The sequence below is a fragment of the Triticum urartu genome, chromosome 4 (assembly GCF_003073215.2).
Source record: "Triticum urartu cultivar G1812 chromosome 4, Tu2.1, whole genome shotgun sequence".
NCBI lineage: Eukaryota > Viridiplantae > Streptophyta > Magnoliopsida > Poales > Poaceae > Triticum > Triticum urartu.
This window is the reverse complement of record NC_053025.1, coordinates 141,603,981-141,624,715: the sequence shown is the minus strand read 5'-3', so window position 1 is coordinate 141,624,715 and position 20,735 is coordinate 141,603,981. Positions and strand designations below refer to the sequence as shown.

Sequence of the window (20,735 nt, the reverse complement as noted above, 5' to 3'; positions counted from 1 at the left end):
TATGATTTCAAGTATGCCAAGTTCTCATCCAAGTCCTACGGCTTCTCCAATAACCAAGCTTCAACGACTCCAACACCGATTACAAGACCCTCTACTTCCAACATCGACAAGCCGACTTCCAAGAAAGCTTCGTCAGCTACAAGCCATACTCCTACGAGCAACTTCAAGCCAAGAGCTTCATCATCATCTACCCCAACCGATGAGACCGTCAAGACGAGTTCCTTCAAGTGTTTCACTTGCGGAGGCCGAGGCCACAAGTCCTATGAGTGCACCAACAAGCGCACCATGATCTTCAATGACGATGGCACTTATGATTCCATGAGCGAAGGAGAAATGAAAGCCCTTGAGCAAGTCGCCATGCACCTCCAAGTGAACAATGAAGAAGAACAAGTCTTTTGTGATGAAGATTCAAGTCCCGCACTTGTTGTCTCCAAAGTCTTGACTCTCCAACATCACCAAGAATAAGACCAAAGATGCACCATATTCCACACCAAGGCCGGCATCAATGGACGATCCGTCAAGGTCATCATCAATGGAGGGAGTTGTCACAATCTCGCAAGTGAAGAACTTTGCTCCAAGCTCCAATTTCCCAAGACGAAGCACCCACATCCATACAAAGTGCAATGGCTTAGTGACTCCGGTACCATCCAAGTCGAGCACCGAGTACAAGTCTCCTTCAAAATCGGCGCCTACGAAGACACCTTGGAGTGCGACGTCATCCCAATGACTGTTTTTGATCTTCTCCTTGGATGGCCATGGCAATTCGATAGAGGAGTCGTCCACAATGAGCGTACAAACCACTATAGCTTCAAGATGCACGGAAAGGAGTTTGTGTTACGCCTTATGTCTCCAAGCCAAGTGATCGCCGATAAGCAAGCCACCCATCATGGAGAGAATGGTGAGAGAGTTAGCCACCAAAAAGAGAGTGAGCGCCACAAGCCCAAATCGAGTGCCTCCACGATGAGCGAAAACAAGAACCTAGTTCTACTTGCCACCAAACGTGAGATGAGAGAAGTGTGTGAGAACCCATCTAGTGTCCTACACTACGTCCTCGTGTGCAAGGACAATGCAACACAAACTAACACTTCTCACACTCTTCCTCTAGTGTTGTCTTCTCTTTTGCAGGAATTTCAAGATGTTTTCCCCGATGAGCTACCTCCGGGACTACCTCCACTACGAGGCATCGAGCACCGCATCGACCTCATCCCCGGAGCATTGCTCCCGAACAAAGCTCCCTACCGCGTCAACCCCGAAGAAACCAAAGAAATCCAAAGGCAAGTAAAGCATCTCATAGACCATGGTCATGTGCGTGAAAGCTTGAGCCCTTGTGCCGTACCGGTCATTCTTATGCCAAAACGTGACGGTAGCTTTCGCATGTGCTCCGATTGTAGACCTATCAATGCTATCACCGTTCGTTATAGGTATCCCATTCCACGCCTAGATGATATGCTAGATGAGCTTAGTGGTGCCACTATATTTTCCAAAATTGATCTTAAGAGTGGTCACTATAAAATCCGCATACAAGAGGGTGATGAATGGAAAACCGCATTCAAAACCAAGTTTGGTTTGTATGAGTGGCTAGTCATGCCTATGGGTCTCTCGGAAGCACCTGGCACTTTTATGCGCCTTATGAATCATGTCTTTCGCCCTTACATTGGTATATTTGTTGTGGTTTACTTCGATGACATTCTTGTGTTTAGCAAATCTATCCAAGAGCATGTCACCCATGTCCGCACCATTTTGCAAACTCTTAGGAAAGAGCGTCTCTATGCTAATATGGAGAAATGCCTTTTTGGTGTTGATAAGCTCGTTTTCTTGGGTTTTGTTGTTTCTTCTAAGGGTGTTCATGTAGATGAGTCCAAGATCAATGCTATTAAGACTTGGCCGCAACCAACCAACTTGCATCAAGTGCGTAGTTTTCTTGGTCTTGCGGGTTTCTATCGTCGCTTTGTGAAGGATTTTAGCACCATTGATTCGCCTTTGCATGCTTTGAGCAAGAAGAATGCGCCTTTTGTTTGGGGACCATCCCAAGATATCGCATTCAGTGAGCTTAAGAATTTGCTTACTCATGCTCCCGTGCTTGCTTTACCCAACTTCGACAAGCCTTTTGAGATTCATTGCGATGCTAGCGGTAATGGAATAGGAGGTGTGTTAACGCAAGAGAAGCGCCCCATAGCTTACTTTAGTGAGAAACTTTCCGGAGCGCAACTCAACTATCCCATCTATGACAAAGAGCTATATGCTTTAGTCCGCGTTTTACATGAATGGGAACATTACCTTCGTCCCCATGAGTTTATCATTCATACCGATCATGAGACTCTTAAGTATCTTAAGGGTCAAACTAAGTTGAACAAGCGTCATGCTAAATGGAGTGAATTCATTGAGTCTTTTCCCTATGTCATCAAGTACATCAAGGGTAAAGAAAACATCGTAGCGGATGCTCTTTCCCGCATATGCATGCTAGTCACGCAACTTGAGTTAGATGTCATTGGCTTCGAGCATATCAAAGAATTGTATGCGCATGATGAAACTTTTGCCACTCCTTATGCCAAGTGTTTGTCGAATACATCGTGGGAACGCTATTACATCAAATACGGCTATCTTATGAGAGCTAACAAACTTTGCATCCCCAAGTCGTCCCTTCGTTTGTTGCTTTTACAGGAATCACATGGAGGAGGCTTAATGGGACATTTCGGACGCGACAAGACGTTCGCCACGCTCTCGAAGAGCTACTTTTGGCCAAAGATGTTTTGGGACGTCAATCGCTTCACCAACCGATGTTCGACATGCCGCAAAGCTAAGTCCAAAGCTCAATCTCATGGCCTCTATATGCCTCTACCGATTCCATACCAACCATGGGAAGACATTAGCATGGACTTTGTACTTGGTTTGCCTAGAACTCGCAATGGGAAAGATTCCATATTTGTCGTTGTGGACCGTTTCTCCAAAATGGCACATTTTATTCCTTGTCACAAGATAGACGATGCTTCACATGTTGCTAATCTCTTTTGTAGGGAAATATTGCATCTCCATGGTGTGCCAAAGACAATTGTCTCGGACCGCGACGTCAAGTTCCTTAGCTACTTTTGGAAGACCCTATGCGCCAAGCTCGGAATCAAGCTACTCTTCTCCACGGCGTACCATCCTCAAACCGACGGATAAACGGAGGTGACAAACCGCACACTCTCCGCTCTACTTCGAGTACTCATCAAGAAGAACATCAAGGAGTGGGAGGAGTGCCTACCTATCGCCAAGTTCGCCTACAACCGAGCAAGACACTCAACAACCGGCAAGTCGCCTTTCAAGGTCGTTTACGGATTCAACCCATTGTCACCATTGGACATTCTTCCTCTACCACTCCAAGAGCGCATCAATTTGGACGCAAGTGCGCGTGTGACACATCTTAAGAGGATGCATGAAGATACAAGAAACACCATCGAGCGCCAAGTTCAACGCCTTGCGACCAAGCTCAACTTCAACAAGCAACCTATGGTCTTCAACATTGGTGATCGAGTGTGGCTACACCTTCGCAAGGACCGCTTCCCACAACACAAGAACGCAAATCCAAGCTTCGACCACGAGCGGATGGACCCTTCAAGGTGCTTGCATGCTACAACGACAACGCTTACAAGATCGACTTCCCGCGCGACAAGTACAACGTGAGCGACATCTTCAACGTCAAAGATCTCTCTCCCTTCCATGGTGATGAAGATTTTGATCCGAGGACGGATCTTCCCCAAGGGAGGGGAGATGATGCGGAGCATCCCAAGGTCATCCCCATGGACCTACCATCGTCTCATCAAGTGCCTACCGGACCCATGACTCGATCACGTGCAAGAGCCCTTGAAACCGAGGTGACATCTCTCCTCTCACAATTCCACTTCGATGCACATGAAGCATGGCTACTACCTCATATGGATACTTTGTGCATACTCAGGTACAATGAAGAAGCTAAGGAGCAAGGACAAGAAGAAGAGGAAGATGGACGAGAAGACGAAGAAGAAGAAGGGCTGCAGGAAAAGTCCCAGCCACCGGATGACCGGCCGGGACCGGATGTCCGGCGCCTGAAGCGTCAGCCGAGCCCCAGCGAGCGGACGTCCGGTCCAGACCGGACGACCGGTGCCCCTGCACCCGAGGCCAATGAGCGGACGTCCAGCCCTGACCGAACGACCGGCGCGACCGCACCCGAGCCAACATCACCGGAAGTCCGGAGCCTCCGGACATCTGGCACCCCCATCACAGAACGGAACCAGCGGACGACTGAAGGACACCGGACGTCCGGCAGCTCCTGAGACACCGGACGACCGGTCCCCAGCGGACGTCCGGTACCTGTCTGCGCACAGTGTTCGGGCCCGAGGCCCATGTACCCCTTCACTTCGTCCCCTTTGCACTTAGACTATAAATAGACCACCCATTCATCCTAGCTAGGGTTAGCATTGGTTTAGCTCATTTGAGAGATAGAGCATTGCTCATCCATATCGGATCTACTCCACGAGAGAGACCACGGCCCCTCTACGGAGAAGATCCACCTTGGATTCAAGACCCCTTTACGGGAAGATCCCCTTGTGGATTCAAGACCTCCTCACGGAGAAGAACCGGTTACCGTGTATCATCCCTAGTTGTCCGTGGATTCATGTATCGTTCTATGTACTCGAGGATCTAGCCCATGTGTGACTTATTCGTGTCGGTTTAGTGATTTCCTCTTGTGTTTTCCTTCCGTTCTTCCTCGTGTTCTTCGTGATTTTCCCGGGATCCACTCCTTTGGTGAAAGATCGGGCGATTAGGGTCTCTACCCTACATCATCTAACCCCTAAGGCATGCAATAGAGACATCGATTACAGAGCAACTGTGTGATCTTTAGTCAGTGTGGTGGGCATGGCAGCGACCACCGTCTAGAGAGGCAGCGAGCAGGAATGACACAGTTATATTTTACATTGTTTCTTTTCCTTCATGAACTTTGCCACACCTAAAAAATATTCGTGGCTCCTCCACTGAGTACGGGCGTTGAGATGCGGTGGCCGTGGGAGTGGATATGATTCTCCACCTATCATTTCCCTCTACTGCGGCGATAGAGGAGGTGGTGTCGACACGAGATGGCAACGATCGATGGTTGCGGTGGTGGCAAAGAAGGAACCACGCAGACGCCACGAAGGCAGATTCCAACACGACAAGTTTCTTTGAATCTTGACCTAGATCTTTGTTCTGTTACTTTAGGTCGATTTCCCCCAATTGAATACGCTTAGTGGTCACTGTGTTCTTATAATGGCGTTTTAATCACAATTATCGTAGGTTGAAATCAGAGAAAGCGTTTTATCTCAACTCTAGAATGGAGACCATTGTCATAGGCAATGGTGGCACCAAAGGAGCCGGGACGGGCTTCACATTTCCCCTTGTGGTGGCAAAAAATCAACATTTGTCCAATTTAGAGGTGCTATAAGTGATAAATAACCATGGGGTATTTTTCATAGCACTGTCAGTGTCGCCGGAATGGTCTGGAACTTCAAGGCAGAGGGAAGATCCAGTGAATGAGGATGGTGACTATTGATGTCTGCCGCCGTCGCTGGAGGGGTGGAGCTTGGATAATGAGCACCGGGGGGGGGGGGTCAGGGGCATCACTTCCGTCGTCCGTGGAGGAGCTCGGAGGCGGGGCGCTGGGTCTTGGTCGACGACACGTGTAGTTCGCTCGAGCCGTGGTTTTCCTCCCCATGGGAATGACGTAGGTCGTGCGGGGTTACCACTTCAATGACACGGTCGAAATGACGCGGTCAATCTCCTTAGGCTAACTCGTCCCGTGGATCTTTGACCTAGGGAAATAGCGGGGATCCTCGTCAACCAAACAAGGCACGAAGGTTTGCGAATATCCATTTCTGATCCGAGGCTCATCCGCACCCGTGAGGAAGAAAAAATCAAAACAAATACTAAAAAATTTCAAAAATTCCATTTTTTTTGCATGGTAGATAATTTGATGCATGAGGTCCACTCTAATTTTTAGATCATTCGAACATCTGAGCAACTCTCGGCAAAAAAGGCAAATTTGGGGTCTGTAAAAAAAGTTTATTGTTCATGTACTGTTCTGATCCGATTTGTCTTTTTTGCTGAGCGCTACTCAGATGTCTAAATAATCTAAAAATTGGAGCGGACCTCCCGCAATAAATTATCGACCGTGCAATTTTTTTTGGAATTTTTAGAATTTTTTGTGAGTTATTTTCTTCTTGTCAACGATGTATTGATGATTATAAATGAGTAAAGGGGAGGGTGCTTCAAGCGTAAAAATAAAAGAGGAAAATCCCCTCAATCAAAAAATAATACAAACGAGAAAGAAGAAGAAAACGCTACACGTTCCTCACGTGTTCGCGAGACTTCGCCGTCCACCTCCGTCGCCTTCCCCAACTTCCCGACTCCTCTCCATCCAAGCAGCAGCACCGCCATAGACACACTGCACACGCCCAGACCAATCTGCTGCTTCCGGCGTGCCGGGTTCCGCGGATCGCGAGCTTGGACAGACCGCTCGATCAGAGCGCACCTGAGTCACCGTTTCTGCCCCCGCGCGATGGCGTCCCCGCCGCCGCCGCCGCTGCTGCTAACGCTGGTGTGGGCGGCGGCGCTCCTGTGGTGCGGCGGATGCGACGCGCGGTTCGTTGTGGAGAAGAACAGCCTCAGGGTGACGGCGCCGGAGGCGCTCAAGGGCGCCTACGAGTGCGCCATCGGCAACTTCGGCGTGCCGCAGTACGGCGGCACCATGGTCGGCGTCGTGGCCTACCCCAAGGCCAACCGGAAGGCCTGCAAGGGGTTCGATGAATTCGATGTTTCCTTCAAGGCCAGGCCCGGGGCGCTGCCCACCTTCCTGCTCGTCGACAGGGGAGGTGAGGGAACATAACCGCTTCTTCGTTTTTGCCGCTGCTAGTTTTGCATGTGTGTGTCGATTGGCTGGACTGGAGAGGCTGCGCATGGAAATTCGGCCCACACATTTTATTTAACCACGGCCGAGTTAATTATTGCATCTTGCCAAGCGATGATGTGATTAAGCTGAATATTCATTGACCAAGTTTGGTACAACGACCAAGTCTTTGACCAAGGCCCTCACTGACTTGTTTTACTGAGTTTGTTCTCAGCCAATTATTGTTTGACATCTTGTTTGCTTTGCAACGTCACATTCTACACGGTTAATTTGGATTACACTACATGTTGTTTTAAAGACTGATTACACAACATGGTTTTGTTGTTCTATATAGATTGCTACTTCGCAAAGAAGGCATGGAATGTGCAAAATGCAGGTGCAGCGGCGATCCTTGTTGCCGATGACAGGGATGAACCTTTAATCACGATGGACACGCCTGAAGAGAGTGGAAGGGTGGAATATTTAGAGAACATCACCATCCCCTCGGCGCTAATATCCAAAAGCTTCGGTGATAGGCTCAAGAAAGCTATCGATAACGGAGACATGGTTAATGTGAACTTGGATTGGAGGGAGTCTCTGCCCCACCCCGATGAGCGTGTTGAGTATGAATTCTGGACCAACAGTAACGATGAATGTGGTCCAAAATGTGATAGCCAGATTGATTTCGTCAAGAGCTTTAAAGGAGCAGCCCAGGTACTTGAGAAGAAGGGATACACACAGTTCACTCCGCATTACATTACCTGGTATTGCCCGGAGGCCTACACTTTAAGTAAGCAGTGCAAATCCCAGTGTATCAACCATGGGAGGTATTGTGCACCTGATCCGGATCAGGATTTCAGCAAAGGGTATGATGGGAAAGATGTAGTAGTACAAAATTTACGACAAGTCTGTGTTTATAAAGTTGCTAAGGAGAGCAAGAAACCTTGGCTGTGGTGGGATTATGTGACTGATTTTGCAGTTCGGTGCCCAATGAAAGAAAAGAAGTACACCAAGGAATGTGCTGATGGAGTTATCAAATCACTTGGTACATTTGTTTGCATATACCTTCTTACTTTCTACTCTGCGGTGCAATAATTGTACTGAATATGTCTATAATTTCCAGGCCTTGATCACAAAGCAATAGATAAATGTATTGGTGATCCAGATGCTGATGAAGAAAACCCTATTTTGAAAGCTGAGCAAGATGCACAGGTTAGTACTTCTGTGAAGTCTTTTATATTCATATTCGTATGATTGGTGATCTCAGATTTGAATGTAACATCCTCTACCATTTTGCGTAGATTGGCAAGGGCTCTCGTGGTGATGTCACCATCTTACCAACTCTTGTAATTAACAATAGACAATACAGAGGTGTGCTCTTCGAAGTTGTACAATTACCAGTATTTATTTTTGGTTTGAGATTCTGTGTATGCTTAGCTGAATTTTTGTTTACCAGGGAAACTTGACAAAGCAGCAGTTCTTAAAGCACTTTGTGCTGGATTTCGAGAAACTACCGAGCCAGCTGTTTGCTTGAGTGAAGGTTGGTACATTGATTTCACTACCTTCCCCACGATTTATGCTCAAGGATTGACTTGCTTGTCTCTTGCTCTTAAACATCTACTGTTCATGTTATGTTAAATTGTAGATATACAAACAAACGAGTGCTTGCAGAACAATGGTGGCTGTTGGCAAGACAAGGCTGCTAACATCACTGCTTGCAAGGTAACTCGAGTGATGTTATCTCTTTCTGTGAATAGGTCATTGAGTTTATTTCTCCCTTTTCTGTTTTACCCTACGCATATGATACTTGGCTGGTGGTTATGCAGGACACTTTCCGTGGAAAAGTGTGTGAATGTCCAGTTGTGGAAGGTGTAAAATTCGTTGGTGATGGTTACACACATTGTGAAGGTATATAGTACCAGGAATCAGGAATATTTCTTTTCTTCCTTCTTTTTTGACTATGTTAAATAAAAATCTGATCAAGCTGTGTGTGTCACCTGCAAATAATCGTTTAACGTTGCATGGCATTGGCTTCTAAATCATGGCATTGGAGACCCTTATAACCTCTTAATTAGTAACTTATGCTGTTGTTATTTTAGCTTCCGGAGCTGGGCGGTGTCAGATTAACAATGGAGGCTGTTGGAAAGAAACCATGAATGGCCGTACATACTCTGCTTGTACTGTAAGTTATCAGTAGGAATTTTCCATACTGCTTCTTAGTGTGTTACTAAAATGACCTAAAAGCATATTCTTGGTGCTTAACTACATACAGGCTGACGGCTGTAAGTGCCCGGATGGGTTCAAAGGCGATGGAATCCACAAATGTGAAGGTAAGTCAATTACTGAACGTTAGGCCATTGTAAGTCTTTACACTGCAAAACTTGCGGGTTTAAAAGGAATGTGAATATGTACTTTAGGGTTGGCTTCACAGCCATAGCATATCGTATATTGCTGGTCACATTGCTGATTAGATGTGGTGCTGAACTGCTGATGTGACTCTTTTGTGACAGATATTGATGAATGCAAGGAAAGGACTGCATGCCAGTGCAAGGAATGCAACTGCAAGAACACATGGGGAAGTTATGAGTGCGGCTGCAGTGGAGGCTTGCTGTACATGAAGGAGCATGACACATGCATAAGTATGTACATTTCTTTTACGACTAATTTGTTATTGCTTCAGTAATTGCATAGCTGTGGGATCTATACATCCACTTGGTACAGACAACAACAACAAAGCCTTTAGTCCCAAACAAGTTGGGGTAGGCTAGAGCTGAAACCCATAAGATCATGAAACCAACTCATGGTTCTGGCACGTGGATAGCTAACTTCCACGCACCCCTGTCCATGGCTAGTTCTTATCCACTTGGTACAGAGCCCACGAAAAATAAAATAAAATTTTCTTTATAAAAAATTAATTGCATACTTGTGGGCTAACCAAATTGGTTCAGTCAGCTTTTGGATACCTGGATACACTATTGTGTTCTACTCCCTCCATTCCAAAATAGATGACTCAACTTTATACTAACTTTGTATTAAAATTAGTACGAAGTTGAGTCATCTATTTTGGAACGGAGGGAGTATAGAATAATAGGTGTGATGAAATGTGATACTATTGATGAGAAAATATGCCAAACCTCATTCTGGTTTGCCAGAGCACTGGACTTGCCACACCAGCTTTAAAATGAGCAATTTCAGAAATAAGCAAAGCACAACAACAAAGCCTTAATCTATTTGAGGCGCACCGAGGGCATGTACAATGATTTGATAAGACAGTTTAATCTTAAACCTGCCACGTAATCTAGAGATACCAATAAAAACATGATGATCTCTTAGTCTTATCTCTAGTAACTAGATGTACCTAAATATGTGGGGACAGATATCTTTGCTAAGAGATCAGCTCTTAATTAAGAGAAGGCATTTCTTTGTCTGCCACCTCAGCATTTATCTTACCGGGCACTCCTAAGATAGCACCATTGTACACAGATATAGCAACGTATAAAGTGAAGTCTAAGCATTGGACATGAGTGGCACTACACTGAATTGACATTCTTCATCTTATTCAGGCAAGAGTGCAGCAGCACAGGTAGGCTGGAACTTCCTGTGGGTCGTCTTCTTCGGCCTAGCGGCAGTAGGAATCGCAGGATATGCAGTGTATAAGTATCGGATCCGGGTACACGATATGAACAACCTCTTACATGTTCATTAGCAACTCATAAAATCAAATCTAGGTCAGTACCATCTAACTCTCGGTTTGCTTCTCTGCACGCAGAGGTACATGGATTCAGAGATCCGCGCCATCATGGCGCAATACATGCCCCTGGAGAACCAGGGAGAGATTCCCAGTCATTCTCACCATATTGAGATGTGAAGAACAACGCCAGAGCGGCTTATGGAACGAGCATTTTTTGTCTGGCATGTGTGATTGTAGTGATCTTATTGTACAGCATACTAAGACATCCTGTAAATTTCTAGATTAATCACTCACAGTGCCAAGACATAGCGGACTCCTTGTTGCTTGTTGCGAGGATGTTTAAACCGTACAGTCCAAAGTTCAAAATCATTACATACATAACTTCACGGAATTGGCGAATCATATCAGCCCCTTAGACCTTGCTGATAAGTGCACTTAATTATGAGCTTTGCTAGGGGTGGCTTAGCTGGAATAACATGATTGGGAGAAATAAGTGTGAGGGGCCCCACACCCCCTGATAATCGGGGGGGGGGGGGGGGGGGGGAGATTAGTTAACGAAGGAGTCTGTAAACTCCCCGTATTTGTCCGGGCGTTTAGAATTTTCGCTTAATTATGTTGTTTGATTCATCTAGCTGCATATTTTCAACTGTTTTATGGGAAGGGGTGTTAGCTCCACATCGAAGCATGAGCGTATCAAAAATATTGTTTTAAATCAAATTTGCTCAGCTAGGAATATAGATCATTTTTCTAACATACGGACATATTTGCTATGCTTACAAAGCCACGAGCTATCACAGACACCAATTGTAGGTAGTACAGTACTAGCTTATAGTCCCCGCAAAAAAAAGTACTAGCTTATAGTATTAGAGAAATACTCCGTAATTAAGAGCCAATAAAGCGTGCATATATAAAGCGTGAAGACCACGGTGTCTCCTTATCCATGACCACCTCTTGTCTTGCTCCGTAAACCCACTTTTCCGACGAAAACCCTCGATCACAGCGCAACGCAATGAGGTTCACCAACATAGCCATATCGTCCTCCAACCCAAAGCCCCGCTCCGAGACCCCCCGCAACGCGGCCCTCGCGTCCGCCATCTCCGCCGCTTCGGGCAGCACCGGTCTTCCTCACCCCGGCAGCGAAGATGGCGGCCGCGGCTTGGGAGGCCTCCTATCGTGGCTCTTCAACGCCGGCGCGGCGCACGCCGCGGAGGAGAAGCCGCCATCGAGGGACTGGGACGCGCACGAGTTCGGGGCCAGGACGACGGTGCCGTTCCCGAGGCTGCAAGGGGCCAAGAGGTACAAGGTCTCGGACGTCAGGTTCCTCGACCGCCGCGCGCCCGGCGGCGGCGGGGGCGCGCGCCTCACGACGGGGCCCGACGACCCCCTGTTCGAGGGCGCGGCGCTGCGGCCCGGCGAGGTGTACACCCGGTCGCAGCTGCTCGAGGAGCTCGAGGCGCTGTCCTCGTGCGGCATGTTCGACGGCGTCAGCGTGGAGGCGGTCCGGCCCCAGCCCGACGGCACCCTCGGTCTAACCGTCTCCTACGCCGAGGCCCTCTGGGCCCCGGCGAAGCGGTTCAGCTGCGTCAACGTGGGCGGCCTCTTGCCGGCGCAGGCCGACGAGGTCGAGGACGACGACATGACGGAGAGGGAGAAGATCGCGCTCCGGCGGAGGCATGAGAGGGCGTATCAGCAGCGCCTCGGGCGGGCCAAGGCGTGCATCCTGCCGGAGCCCGTGCGCGGAGAGGTGGTGGAGATGGTGAGGAAGCAGGGACGGGTGAGCGCCAGGCTGCTGCAGAGGATCAGGGACTGCGTCCAGAGGTGGTACTACGACGAGGGGTTCGTGTGCGCTCAGGTGATCAACTTCGGGAATCTCGACGCCGGCGAGGTTTTGTGCGAGGTCGTCGAGGGGGAGGTAACCGGGGTGGAATACCAGTTCCAAGACAAGCTCGGCAATGTCGTCGAGGGGAACACCCAGCTCCCTGTAATTGACAGGGAGCTGCCCCAGCAGGTATATGCTCTGGAAACACCATTGTATACTACATACATGAAACAAACAAACAGCGTGATAGCTGGGATAATCTTGTTATTAACATTAACCATAACTTTCCACAATTCATGTCAAGTCCCAGACCAATTTAGAAGCACCATCTGATCCTTCTGTTCTTTTTCTGAGCAGTCCTATAGTTTTGAATATAAGACTGCTCTAAAAAGAACAGAAGAATAAGATGTGTTTCTTTGGTTGACAAAATTACTACTCCTTCTGTTCCATATTACTTGTCGCTGGTTTGGTACAAAGTTGTACTAAATCAGTGACAAGTAATATGGAACGGAGGGAGTACGTGTTTTTGTTTCAATCGCAATGTATATGCACTGGAAACACCATGTATACTACATTACTACATGAAACAAACAAACAAACAGCGTGATAGCTGGGATAATCTTGTTATTAACATTATAATAATCACCATAACCATCAGCTGTCCACAATTCTTGTCAAGTCCCAGACCAATTAAAAAATTGAATATAAGACTGCTATAAAAAGAACAGAAGGAGCAGATGGTGTTTCTTTGCTTGACAAAATTACTTTGTGTTTTTGTTTCCATCACAATGTCACTTGATATTATCAATAATTTTCACATATAATTTTGTTTATTTTCCTTGATTACACATTTCGAAACGTATCGCTGTGTCAGAAAAACGCCGAGACAGTGTAAAGCAGTACAAACCCTTTTTTCCATGGCTTTGAGGATTTGACCTGTTTCTTTTGATCTGCTGTTACAGCTTCGACCAGGCAATATCTTTAATATTGGGGCAGGGAAACAGGCTCTGAAGAACATAAATGCGCTCGGATTATTCTCTAACATAGAGGTGAATCCACGACCTGATGAGACAAAAGAAGGGGGCGTAGTGGTTGAAATCAAGCTCAAAGAACAAGATCCCAAATCAGCCGACGTGGAGACAGTGTGGAACTTTGTACCAGGGGATCAGGGACGACCAACTCTTGTAATGTGTCTACATACTTGTAATCTTTTTTACAGTATCTTGTTAAAATCTGTCTTAAAATTGCTGGGCAAGTTCAAACTCAAGATGTCCATCACTGTAGTTTAAGCCCTGTTGGCGAACCTTATGCATTATGTATCTGATGGAAGCTTTTTATTTCAGGCATCCATTCAACCTGGAGGAGGTGTGACATTTGAGCACCGCAACATCGGTGGCCTGAACCGATCTCTCGCTGGTTCTTTCTCATCGAGCAACCTGCTCAATCCTCAGGTGAGTTGGTAATGGATGATTTTGTAAGATTAGTGAGTGTGTTTTCAGTTTTTCTGTGTGCTGCTCTTGGTTATAATTAGAAACAGTCACTTGGTTGGTGTAAGAGGAATGCTGCTTAGGAGAGAGACATATATCCACTGATCGTCTGATCCACACATCTGGACATGCATATAATATTATATATCCATGTTTTTGTTTGGTTGTTAGGATGATGTTTCATTCAAGCTCGAGTACGCACATCCTTACTTGGACGGTGTGGAGGACCAGAGCAGGAACCGCATCTTCAAAGCCAGTTGCTTCAACACCAAGAAACTCAGCCCTGTCTTTGTTGCCGGCCCCAACATGGACGATGCTCCACCCATCTGGGTTGACAGAGTTGGAATCAAAGCGAACATAACAGAGGTTTGCACAAAATCAGTACCCCCTCGGTTTTGACATGTAAAACATCCCAACACTTAATTGACCAACAATTATTTCCATTTAGTTTGATAGCATCAATTGTGTATCATATAATGCACTACTCCCTCCGTTCCAAAATATGTGACTCAACTTTGTACTAACTTTAGTACAAAATTAGTACAAAGCCGAGTCACTTATTTTGAGACGGAGAGAGTACATGTTACTGAACTAAATCATTAGTAAGATATATACGTCAATTGTATACCTCCTTTCGCATATTTATATCTCCATGAACACTCAAATTAATCCTTTTCATGAATCATATCCGATGTGTGTGAGTTAACAAATTAAAATAAAACCGATCCTGGATTCGCAGAACCTGACAAAGCAGAGCAAGTTCACCTATGGCCTCGTGCTGGAGGAGATCACGACGCGTGATGAGAGCAATGATGTGTGCACACATGGGCTCCGGACGACGGCCACCGGTGCCCTTGGCATGGACGGGCCCCCCACGACGTTCAGCGGCACCGGTGTGGACAGGATGGCGTTTCTTCAGGCCAATGTTACCCGGGATAATACGGAGTTCGTCAACGGCGAGACCATCGGCGACAGATGCATCTTCCAGGTATGGTTTAAGTGGTTAATGAGTAAATTCTTAAGACTTTCCGTTTTCGCAAATGATTCAAAGAACTACGCCTTCAAGGTGTAGTTTCATAAATAAAACCATTGTTTTTTATTGTCCTAGAAAAGTGCATTCTTCTATAGAAGGCAGTTCATCGTCAGGTTTGGCAAGAAGAAATGCAGTTAATAATTTACTCCCAGAGTTTGTAGGAAAAAAATGTTCTGTAGGAGTAAAATCCAGGTTCTGTAAATAAGTTCTCCAATGGTGAACCAACCAAGTAAATCCTCTTGTGCCGCAGGTGGACCAGGGCCTGGGCATCGGGAGCAGGAACCCGTTCTTCAACCGCCATCAGCTGACGGTCACAAAGTTCGTGAACCTAAACAAGCAGGAGAAGGGAGCCGGGAAGCCGCCGCCGGCCGTTCTCGTCGCCCATGGCCGCTACGCAGGGTGTGTGGGAGACCTGCCGAGCTACGACGCGTTCACGCTCGGAGGGCCTCACTCGGTCAGGGGCTACGGCATGGGCGAACTCGGAGCCTGTAGGAACCTTCTCGAGGTCAGCTGCTGAATCTGTTTCCGTTCGGTTTCGACTTGGACCAGAGCATTTCCGATGCTGCTGTTAACCGTGTGTGCATGCAGGTCGCGACGGAGGTGCGCATCCCTGTCCCAGTGATGAAGAACACGCACGTGTACGCTTTTGCCGAGCATGGCACGGACCTCGGGAGCTCCAAGGACGTCAAGGGGAACCCTACCGAGTTCTTCCGGCGCGCCGGCCAGGGATCGTCGTACGGCGTGGGCGTCCGGTTTGGCCCGCTCAGGGCGGAGTACGCCGTCGACCACAACGCCGGCACGGGATCCGTCTTCTTCAGATACGGCGACAGGTTCTAGACTGGACGTTCGACCCTCCGCGCAACCAACCCCAGCTCAGGCCACACATATATATTTTGCAACGTGTACTTTGTTCCACATTCACCGTTTGTTAGCTGCTAAGGTATTCCTGCACTGTATATTCCATGTTAAGACTGCACATTGTCAGCTCAAGGAGAAAGGGACCCAGGTGAAGAAAATTATAGAATTTCACGCCCGGTGTAGTGTAGAGGGTCCCAGTATGATAAATGAGAAGAAAAAACGATGTCGTGAACTTTTCAACGGATAATTAAACCAAAAATGGGGGAACAAGAAAACTAGCTCTTCACTGTTGGCATGCCTTCTGGTATCCACTCTATGCTCGGCTCATATACTGCCCGGTTCTCGAGTCAATTAGGACATCATCGCCTACATCAACGAAAGAGGGCACATTGACAACAGCTCCTGTCTCCAGGGTTGCAGGCTTTGTTCCTCCTGCGAAACAAGGTAAGCAGATAATTCAAATGAGGTTTAACCAGCTCTAGGGATCATAAGCCAGAATCTGAGATAGGATGCAAGCTCATCCTTCATTCTATAAGATAGAAGGAAGAGGTCTCTCTCTCTCTCTTCTAAAGTTGAAAAACCAGGAACCCATGCCAGGAGAGACATTGTCGGAGATCTTGGCAACTAACCAACCATAACATGAACATAAAAGGCTATTGAGATTTCTTCACTAGAAAAGAAACATCAATGTTTAGACAAGCGGCCTCTACCAAATGATATGCTCGCCTGGGTCCAATAGAAGCCTCAGACATAATGGCATTACTTGTAGTTCTACTTCTACAATACTGCTACATAAATTCTTAGAACAGGTGCAGCAGGTTAGGTCTGCAGGATAGAGCACTCTCTGTACCTTGTGCACTGTCACCTTGCCCTGGATCAGCCTCGGTTACGGTCAGCCTAACAGTGATGGGGAGATCAAAATCAATGATCTGCAAAATTTAATACCGTCAGTGTCCAAAAGTCATCGTGTAGTGTGCACGGATATACAGAAAAAACTAACTAGCACAGTATCGAAAAGAATGGGAAGATAATAGCACATGATAGGAAATACCCGTCCATTCCAGTATAACAAAGTGCAGTCCATTCCTTCTTTCAACCACTTCTGCCTGTCGCCAACATCTGACTCGTTTAAGCGGCTTTCTTCAAAGGATGTCTGGAAAGGTAAATTATGATGAGAACAGTTGCACACTTGAAGAGTGAACAATACCGATCGCTAATAAGCGATGATGATTTGTTGAAAATAACAGATCGTTTATTCTGTATTTGAGGTTGTCTGCACACAAAGGAAACCTCATTTCAAACTGGTTTCTACTTGTTAAGTTTGATTTTAGCTAGTGCGTGACGAGCGGGATTTCAGGCTCCACTTCAATGAAATTGGATCAAATTTTTTTTTGGAAGGACCCATGAAGATACCCATCCCCATGCCCATGGTAGTGCTTGTCACCCGCCCATGAAGATTTCCATTGTTAGACAATCATGCCAATACCTGATGGATATCCTTGCCATTGGCTACCCACCGGTTCTTCTCAGCATGTACAAATAACAACTCAAACATAGCAAATAAGCTCAACAATTATGTATACAATAACCACAACATATTATGATGACGGGGGTGGGGTTTATAATTATATATGTGATATATCTCTGACGACCCATGTGTAATATGAAATCAATTTTTTTACTTAATTATTAAAATGTTAATCGGATGAGCGGTGGGCAACCCATGGGCAAGAAATTATACCCATAACCTCCATGATTGGGTTACCCATGGACAAAATATTGTATCCATACCCTTCCCATGCGTCTCAGATACCGGATATCAAAACCCATGCTTAAAACTGCCATCCTTAGACCAGAATTGCATTATTGGATGGAAACATCTGTGAAAATTCTGGCTCATGATTTCATCAAAATATGATAAATTTGGAGAGTTCGCCTTAATTTGGCTCATAATTCCTTATCACGCAACTTCATCATCATCTAATAATAGTGCCGCATGTCTACATTTTTTTCTTCAGCAATCTGTGCATAACTCAGTACATAGTTATCCACGTCACATAAACTCCTGTAGTGACTGGCTTACTCTAGCTTCCTAACCGTCCAAAATTAGCTCATCACTTACAGCATGTGCAATGAGGTAGACGTATGAAACATATAAGCAGGTGGCAGGTAATTGTGTCGTGACCAAGGTTCTAAATTCCGGTTGGAATTTCTGGTAACAGACCGGTTACTTGTTCTTTCGGCCACCCCAGTAGAAAAAAAGTACCAGCCAGTGCTGGATAAAATTTATTCAAATTCAACAATTTTGATCAAAGTTTGTTTGATTGATTTTGGGTGAAAAATAACCGAGTTCCAGGTAACCGGTTATTCCAGCCCCTAGCATGAAAACAAACAGAATCGAGAAAAAATAAATTGTCAAGACATATTTGAGTCAAATAGATGTACCTACCAAATCCATGAACACAAACTGGGAGCCATCCTTGTAGGTGAATTGTTTGGTTTCCTTTGAAATAGAAGCTTCCTGGATCTGAAAGTGTAAGAAAGTGGTAAGTGTATAACTACAATGCTCTGTGATATAAATGACAAGTATAATACTCCCTCCGTCCCAAAATAACTGTCTCAAGTTTAGTACAACTTTGTACTAGAGCTAGTACAAAGTTGAGACACTTATTTTGGGACGGAGGGAGTAATTCCATAACTGATGAAGTGATGAGATAAGTCAGTATCCTATATACCTAAATAGTTGATCCCCACTACTCAATTCTCTCAACATGCACACATGCCACCTCATCACACCACTCATTCTTTCTCTGAACATGCATGGTAAATGGTACTCCCTCTGTAAACTAATATAAGAGCGTTTAGATCACTATTTTAGTATTCTAAACGCTCTTATATTAGTTTACGGAGGGTTTACATTCTTTCTCAACATGCACACATCCCAACTCACCACATATGCCACCTCATCAATTACTCTAATTATCTCTCTTAACATGCATGAGAAATGCTACCTATATTCTCTATATATTTACAACTATATAATAATTAAATACAATACATTATTATATTTTAAATTTCATTAAAAAATATGTCAACCAATCCCCGGAGCAACGCACGGGTTATCATCTAGTTTGATTAACTAACGAGTACAAATAGAAAATTATAGATGCAAAAAAGGAATTGCTAAATGCAGCATCAGATTCTGAAAAGCGAGTTTCTGCTCAGATTACCGTACTTCCAGCTCGAAAGGTTTTCTCAACTGTGTTGCCAGTGATATAATTGCGCATTTTTGTCCTCACAAAAGCAGCACCTTTTCCAGGTTTGACATGGAGAAACTCTGTTGTTGCATGGAGGGGGAAAAGTTCATATAGATGCTTCTCACATTGATTGTACGAAATATAGAACAACAACAACAATAAAGCCTTTGGTCCCAAACAAGTTGGGGTAGGCTAGAGCTGAAACCCATAAGATCTCACAACCAACTCATGGTTCTGGCACATGGATAGCTAGCTTCCACACACCCCTGGTATGAAATATAGAACAATGTTATAATATATGTTTGCTAAAGGGACGACCATTCAGCCTTTGCTTTCCACGTGTAGAAAATTATCTTTAGCTGGCCCCTTGTAGTTACAATTTTTCTTGAATTAAGCAGTTAACTAAAACTTTAAAGCTCAGTTCACAAGGGTTCAGTGTCTTGTAACATTGCACTACAGAGATTTGAAGAAACATAGCTAGCACTGAGGGTGTATTGAGAGATGAGTAGGTGAAACATACTCCAGGAGGGAAAATAAGGACATGCAGCAGTGAATTATTTACAGAAATTTTAGACTAAACTAACATAAGTGAATACGTTCTCCTAAAAACTAAAAAAAAAATCTCGAAAAGGTGGTCGGAACTGCATAGCCCTTAAAACTATAAAACAAGAACTTCACAGAAATTCTGGGAAAATGCTAGAGAGTGATAACACAGGGATATGTCGAGGTGCCAAATTTACCCTGCTTACATAGTTTGGAACTAATAAAACAAATAACTAACCGTTGGGCTGAGCAAAGAGGAGGTACATTCACTGAATTTCTCAGATTATGCAATGGGGCCTTCAGGTGAAAGAAAGACACTACGTTCACTAGCATATCCACCCAGAACCAACCATATGTAGAGGAGTATGATTTTGGATGTTACCAAGAATCTTCCACGGCGCGCCGTCCACCTCCAGATTGAACCCCACCTTGATGTCGTTGCTCGACAGCGCGTAAAGCCCTGAAGCGGAACACACTATGATACCGCCTAGAAAGAAAGCTTAGGTCGAGGAGAGAGGAGAGGGTCACTCACGGGTGAAGCGGGAGCGGAGGGGCGCGAGGCCGAGGGGTCGCGCCGCGGCGAGGCAGGAAGGCGGCCGCTGGAGGTCGAAGAGGGAGGAGGAGTTGGCCGCGATGCTGTGGTTGTGGGTGGCGCCGGCGAGGTGGCGGAGAGCGGCCATTGTTTTGGTTCTCCGTTTCTTCCTTGGGCGCGCCGCTAACTCAGCCCGAGTGATGGTGATAAGGAAGAGGATGACGCCGCTGGGATCCTGACTCATTTTGCCTGTGTCCCGCCGCAGGCCACAAGCCTCCCTCTTCCTGACATTGTGGGACCCACATGTCACAGGGTAAACACTCCATTTGGGATGGCACGAAATTTAAAATCTCTACTAGAGAGGGGCGTTTGGCTCCCTGGTTCACATGAGCCGGGAGTGAATTTTTTTGTTAAAAATACTAAATAAATTCAAAAATTTCAAATTTTTTTGGAGAAAGATGACTGAGCATGTGATGTCCGTGTCAAGTTTCAAAGCATTTGAATGTTTGCCAGTTCCGGTTCACATTGGTCAGCCACTTCCAGTTCATGTTTACCAGTTGGCAACATCGAATTCTATCAAGATCTGGTTAGGGGATGACGTTCAAACTCTTACTTGGCTGTATATTTTGTGGCACCCA

The 20,735-nt window shown here is 45.9% G+C and overlaps 3 protein-coding genes across 3 annotated transcripts; 2 read left to right on the top strand and 1 right to left on the bottom strand.

Moving 5' to 3' along the window:
* The first annotated feature begins 6,327 nt into the window (after window positions 1-6,327).
* Window positions 6,328-10,959, top strand: LOC125551132 (vacuolar-sorting receptor 1-like). Its single transcript, XM_048714290.1, has 12 exons — window positions 6,328-6,863; window positions 7,233-7,922; window positions 8,001-8,089; window positions 8,179-8,248; window positions 8,334-8,417; window positions 8,523-8,599; window positions 8,704-8,785; window positions 8,977-9,059; window positions 9,150-9,207; window positions 9,388-9,516; window positions 10,441-10,547; window positions 10,647-10,959. The coding sequence occupies exons 1-12, from the start codon at window positions 6,551-6,553 to the stop codon at window positions 10,743-10,745; spliced, it is 1,881 nt and encodes a 626-aa protein (XP_048570247.1). The 5' UTR covers window positions 6,328-6,550; the 3' UTR covers window positions 10,746-10,959.
* A 546-nt stretch (window positions 10,960-11,505) lies between these two features.
* Window positions 11,506-15,936, top strand: LOC125551130 (protein TOC75, chloroplastic-like). Its single transcript, XM_048714288.1, has 7 exons — window positions 11,506-12,576; window positions 13,350-13,571; window positions 13,731-13,838; window positions 14,046-14,240; window positions 14,614-14,862; window positions 15,158-15,412; window positions 15,496-15,936. Exons 1-7 carry the CDS (start codon window positions 11,578-11,580, stop codon window positions 15,742-15,744), a joined length of 2,277 nt encoding a protein of 758 aa, XP_048570245.1. The 5' UTR covers window positions 11,506-11,577; the 3' UTR covers window positions 15,745-15,936.
* On the bottom strand, window positions 15,915-20,344 carry LOC125551131 (elongation factor P-like). The gene is made up of 7 exons (XM_048714289.1): window positions 20,098-20,344; window positions 19,948-20,025; window positions 18,996-19,102; window positions 18,215-18,292; window positions 16,817-16,918; window positions 16,616-16,694; window positions 15,915-16,197 (listed from the first exon to the last, which is right to left on the bottom strand). Exons 1-7 carry the CDS (start codon window positions 20,339-20,341, stop codon window positions 16,079-16,081), a joined length of 807 nt encoding a protein of 268 aa, XP_048570246.1. The 5' UTR covers window positions 20,342-20,344; the 3' UTR covers window positions 15,915-16,078.
* Between the last annotated feature and the right edge of the window lie 391 nt (window positions 20,345-20,735).

Bases quoted from the DNA above. Each gene is read 5' to 3' on its own strand.
- LOC125551132 (XM_048714290.1), top strand. From the start codon at position 6,551: ATGGCGTCCCCGCCGCCGCCGCCGCTGCTGCTAACGCTGGTGTGGGCG. The intron at 8,418-8,522 runs GTTGGTACATTG...GTTAAATTGTAG, and splicing joins AGCTGTTTGCTTGAGTGAAG to ATATACAAACAAACGAGTGC. The intron at 10,548-10,646 runs GTACACGATATG...CTCTGCACGCAG, and splicing joins TGTATAAGTATCGGATCCGG to AGGTACATGGATTCAGAGAT.
- LOC125551130 (XM_048714288.1), top strand. From the start codon at position 11,578: ATGAGGTTCACCAACATAGCCATATCGTCCTCCAACCCAAAGCCCCGC. The intron at 13,572-13,730 runs GTAATGTGTCTA...TTTTTATTTCAG, and splicing joins ATCAGGGACGACCAACTCTT to GCATCCATTCAACCTGGAGG. The intron at 14,241-14,613 runs GTTTGCACAAAA...CTGGATTCGCAG, and splicing joins TCAAAGCGAACATAACAGAG to AACCTGACAAAGCAGAGCAA.
- LOC125551131 (XM_048714289.1), bottom strand. From the start codon at position 20,341: ATGAGTCAGGATCCCAGCGGCGTCATCCTCTTCCTTATCACCATCACT. The intron at 20,026-20,097 runs GTGAGTGACCCT...GTTCCGCTTCAG, and splicing joins CCTCCGCTCCCGCTTCACCC to GGCTTTACGCGCTGTCGAGC. The intron at 16,695-16,816 runs GTATTTCCTATC...TAAATTTTGCAG, and splicing joins TGTTATACTGGAATGGACGG to ATCATTGATTTTGATCTCCC.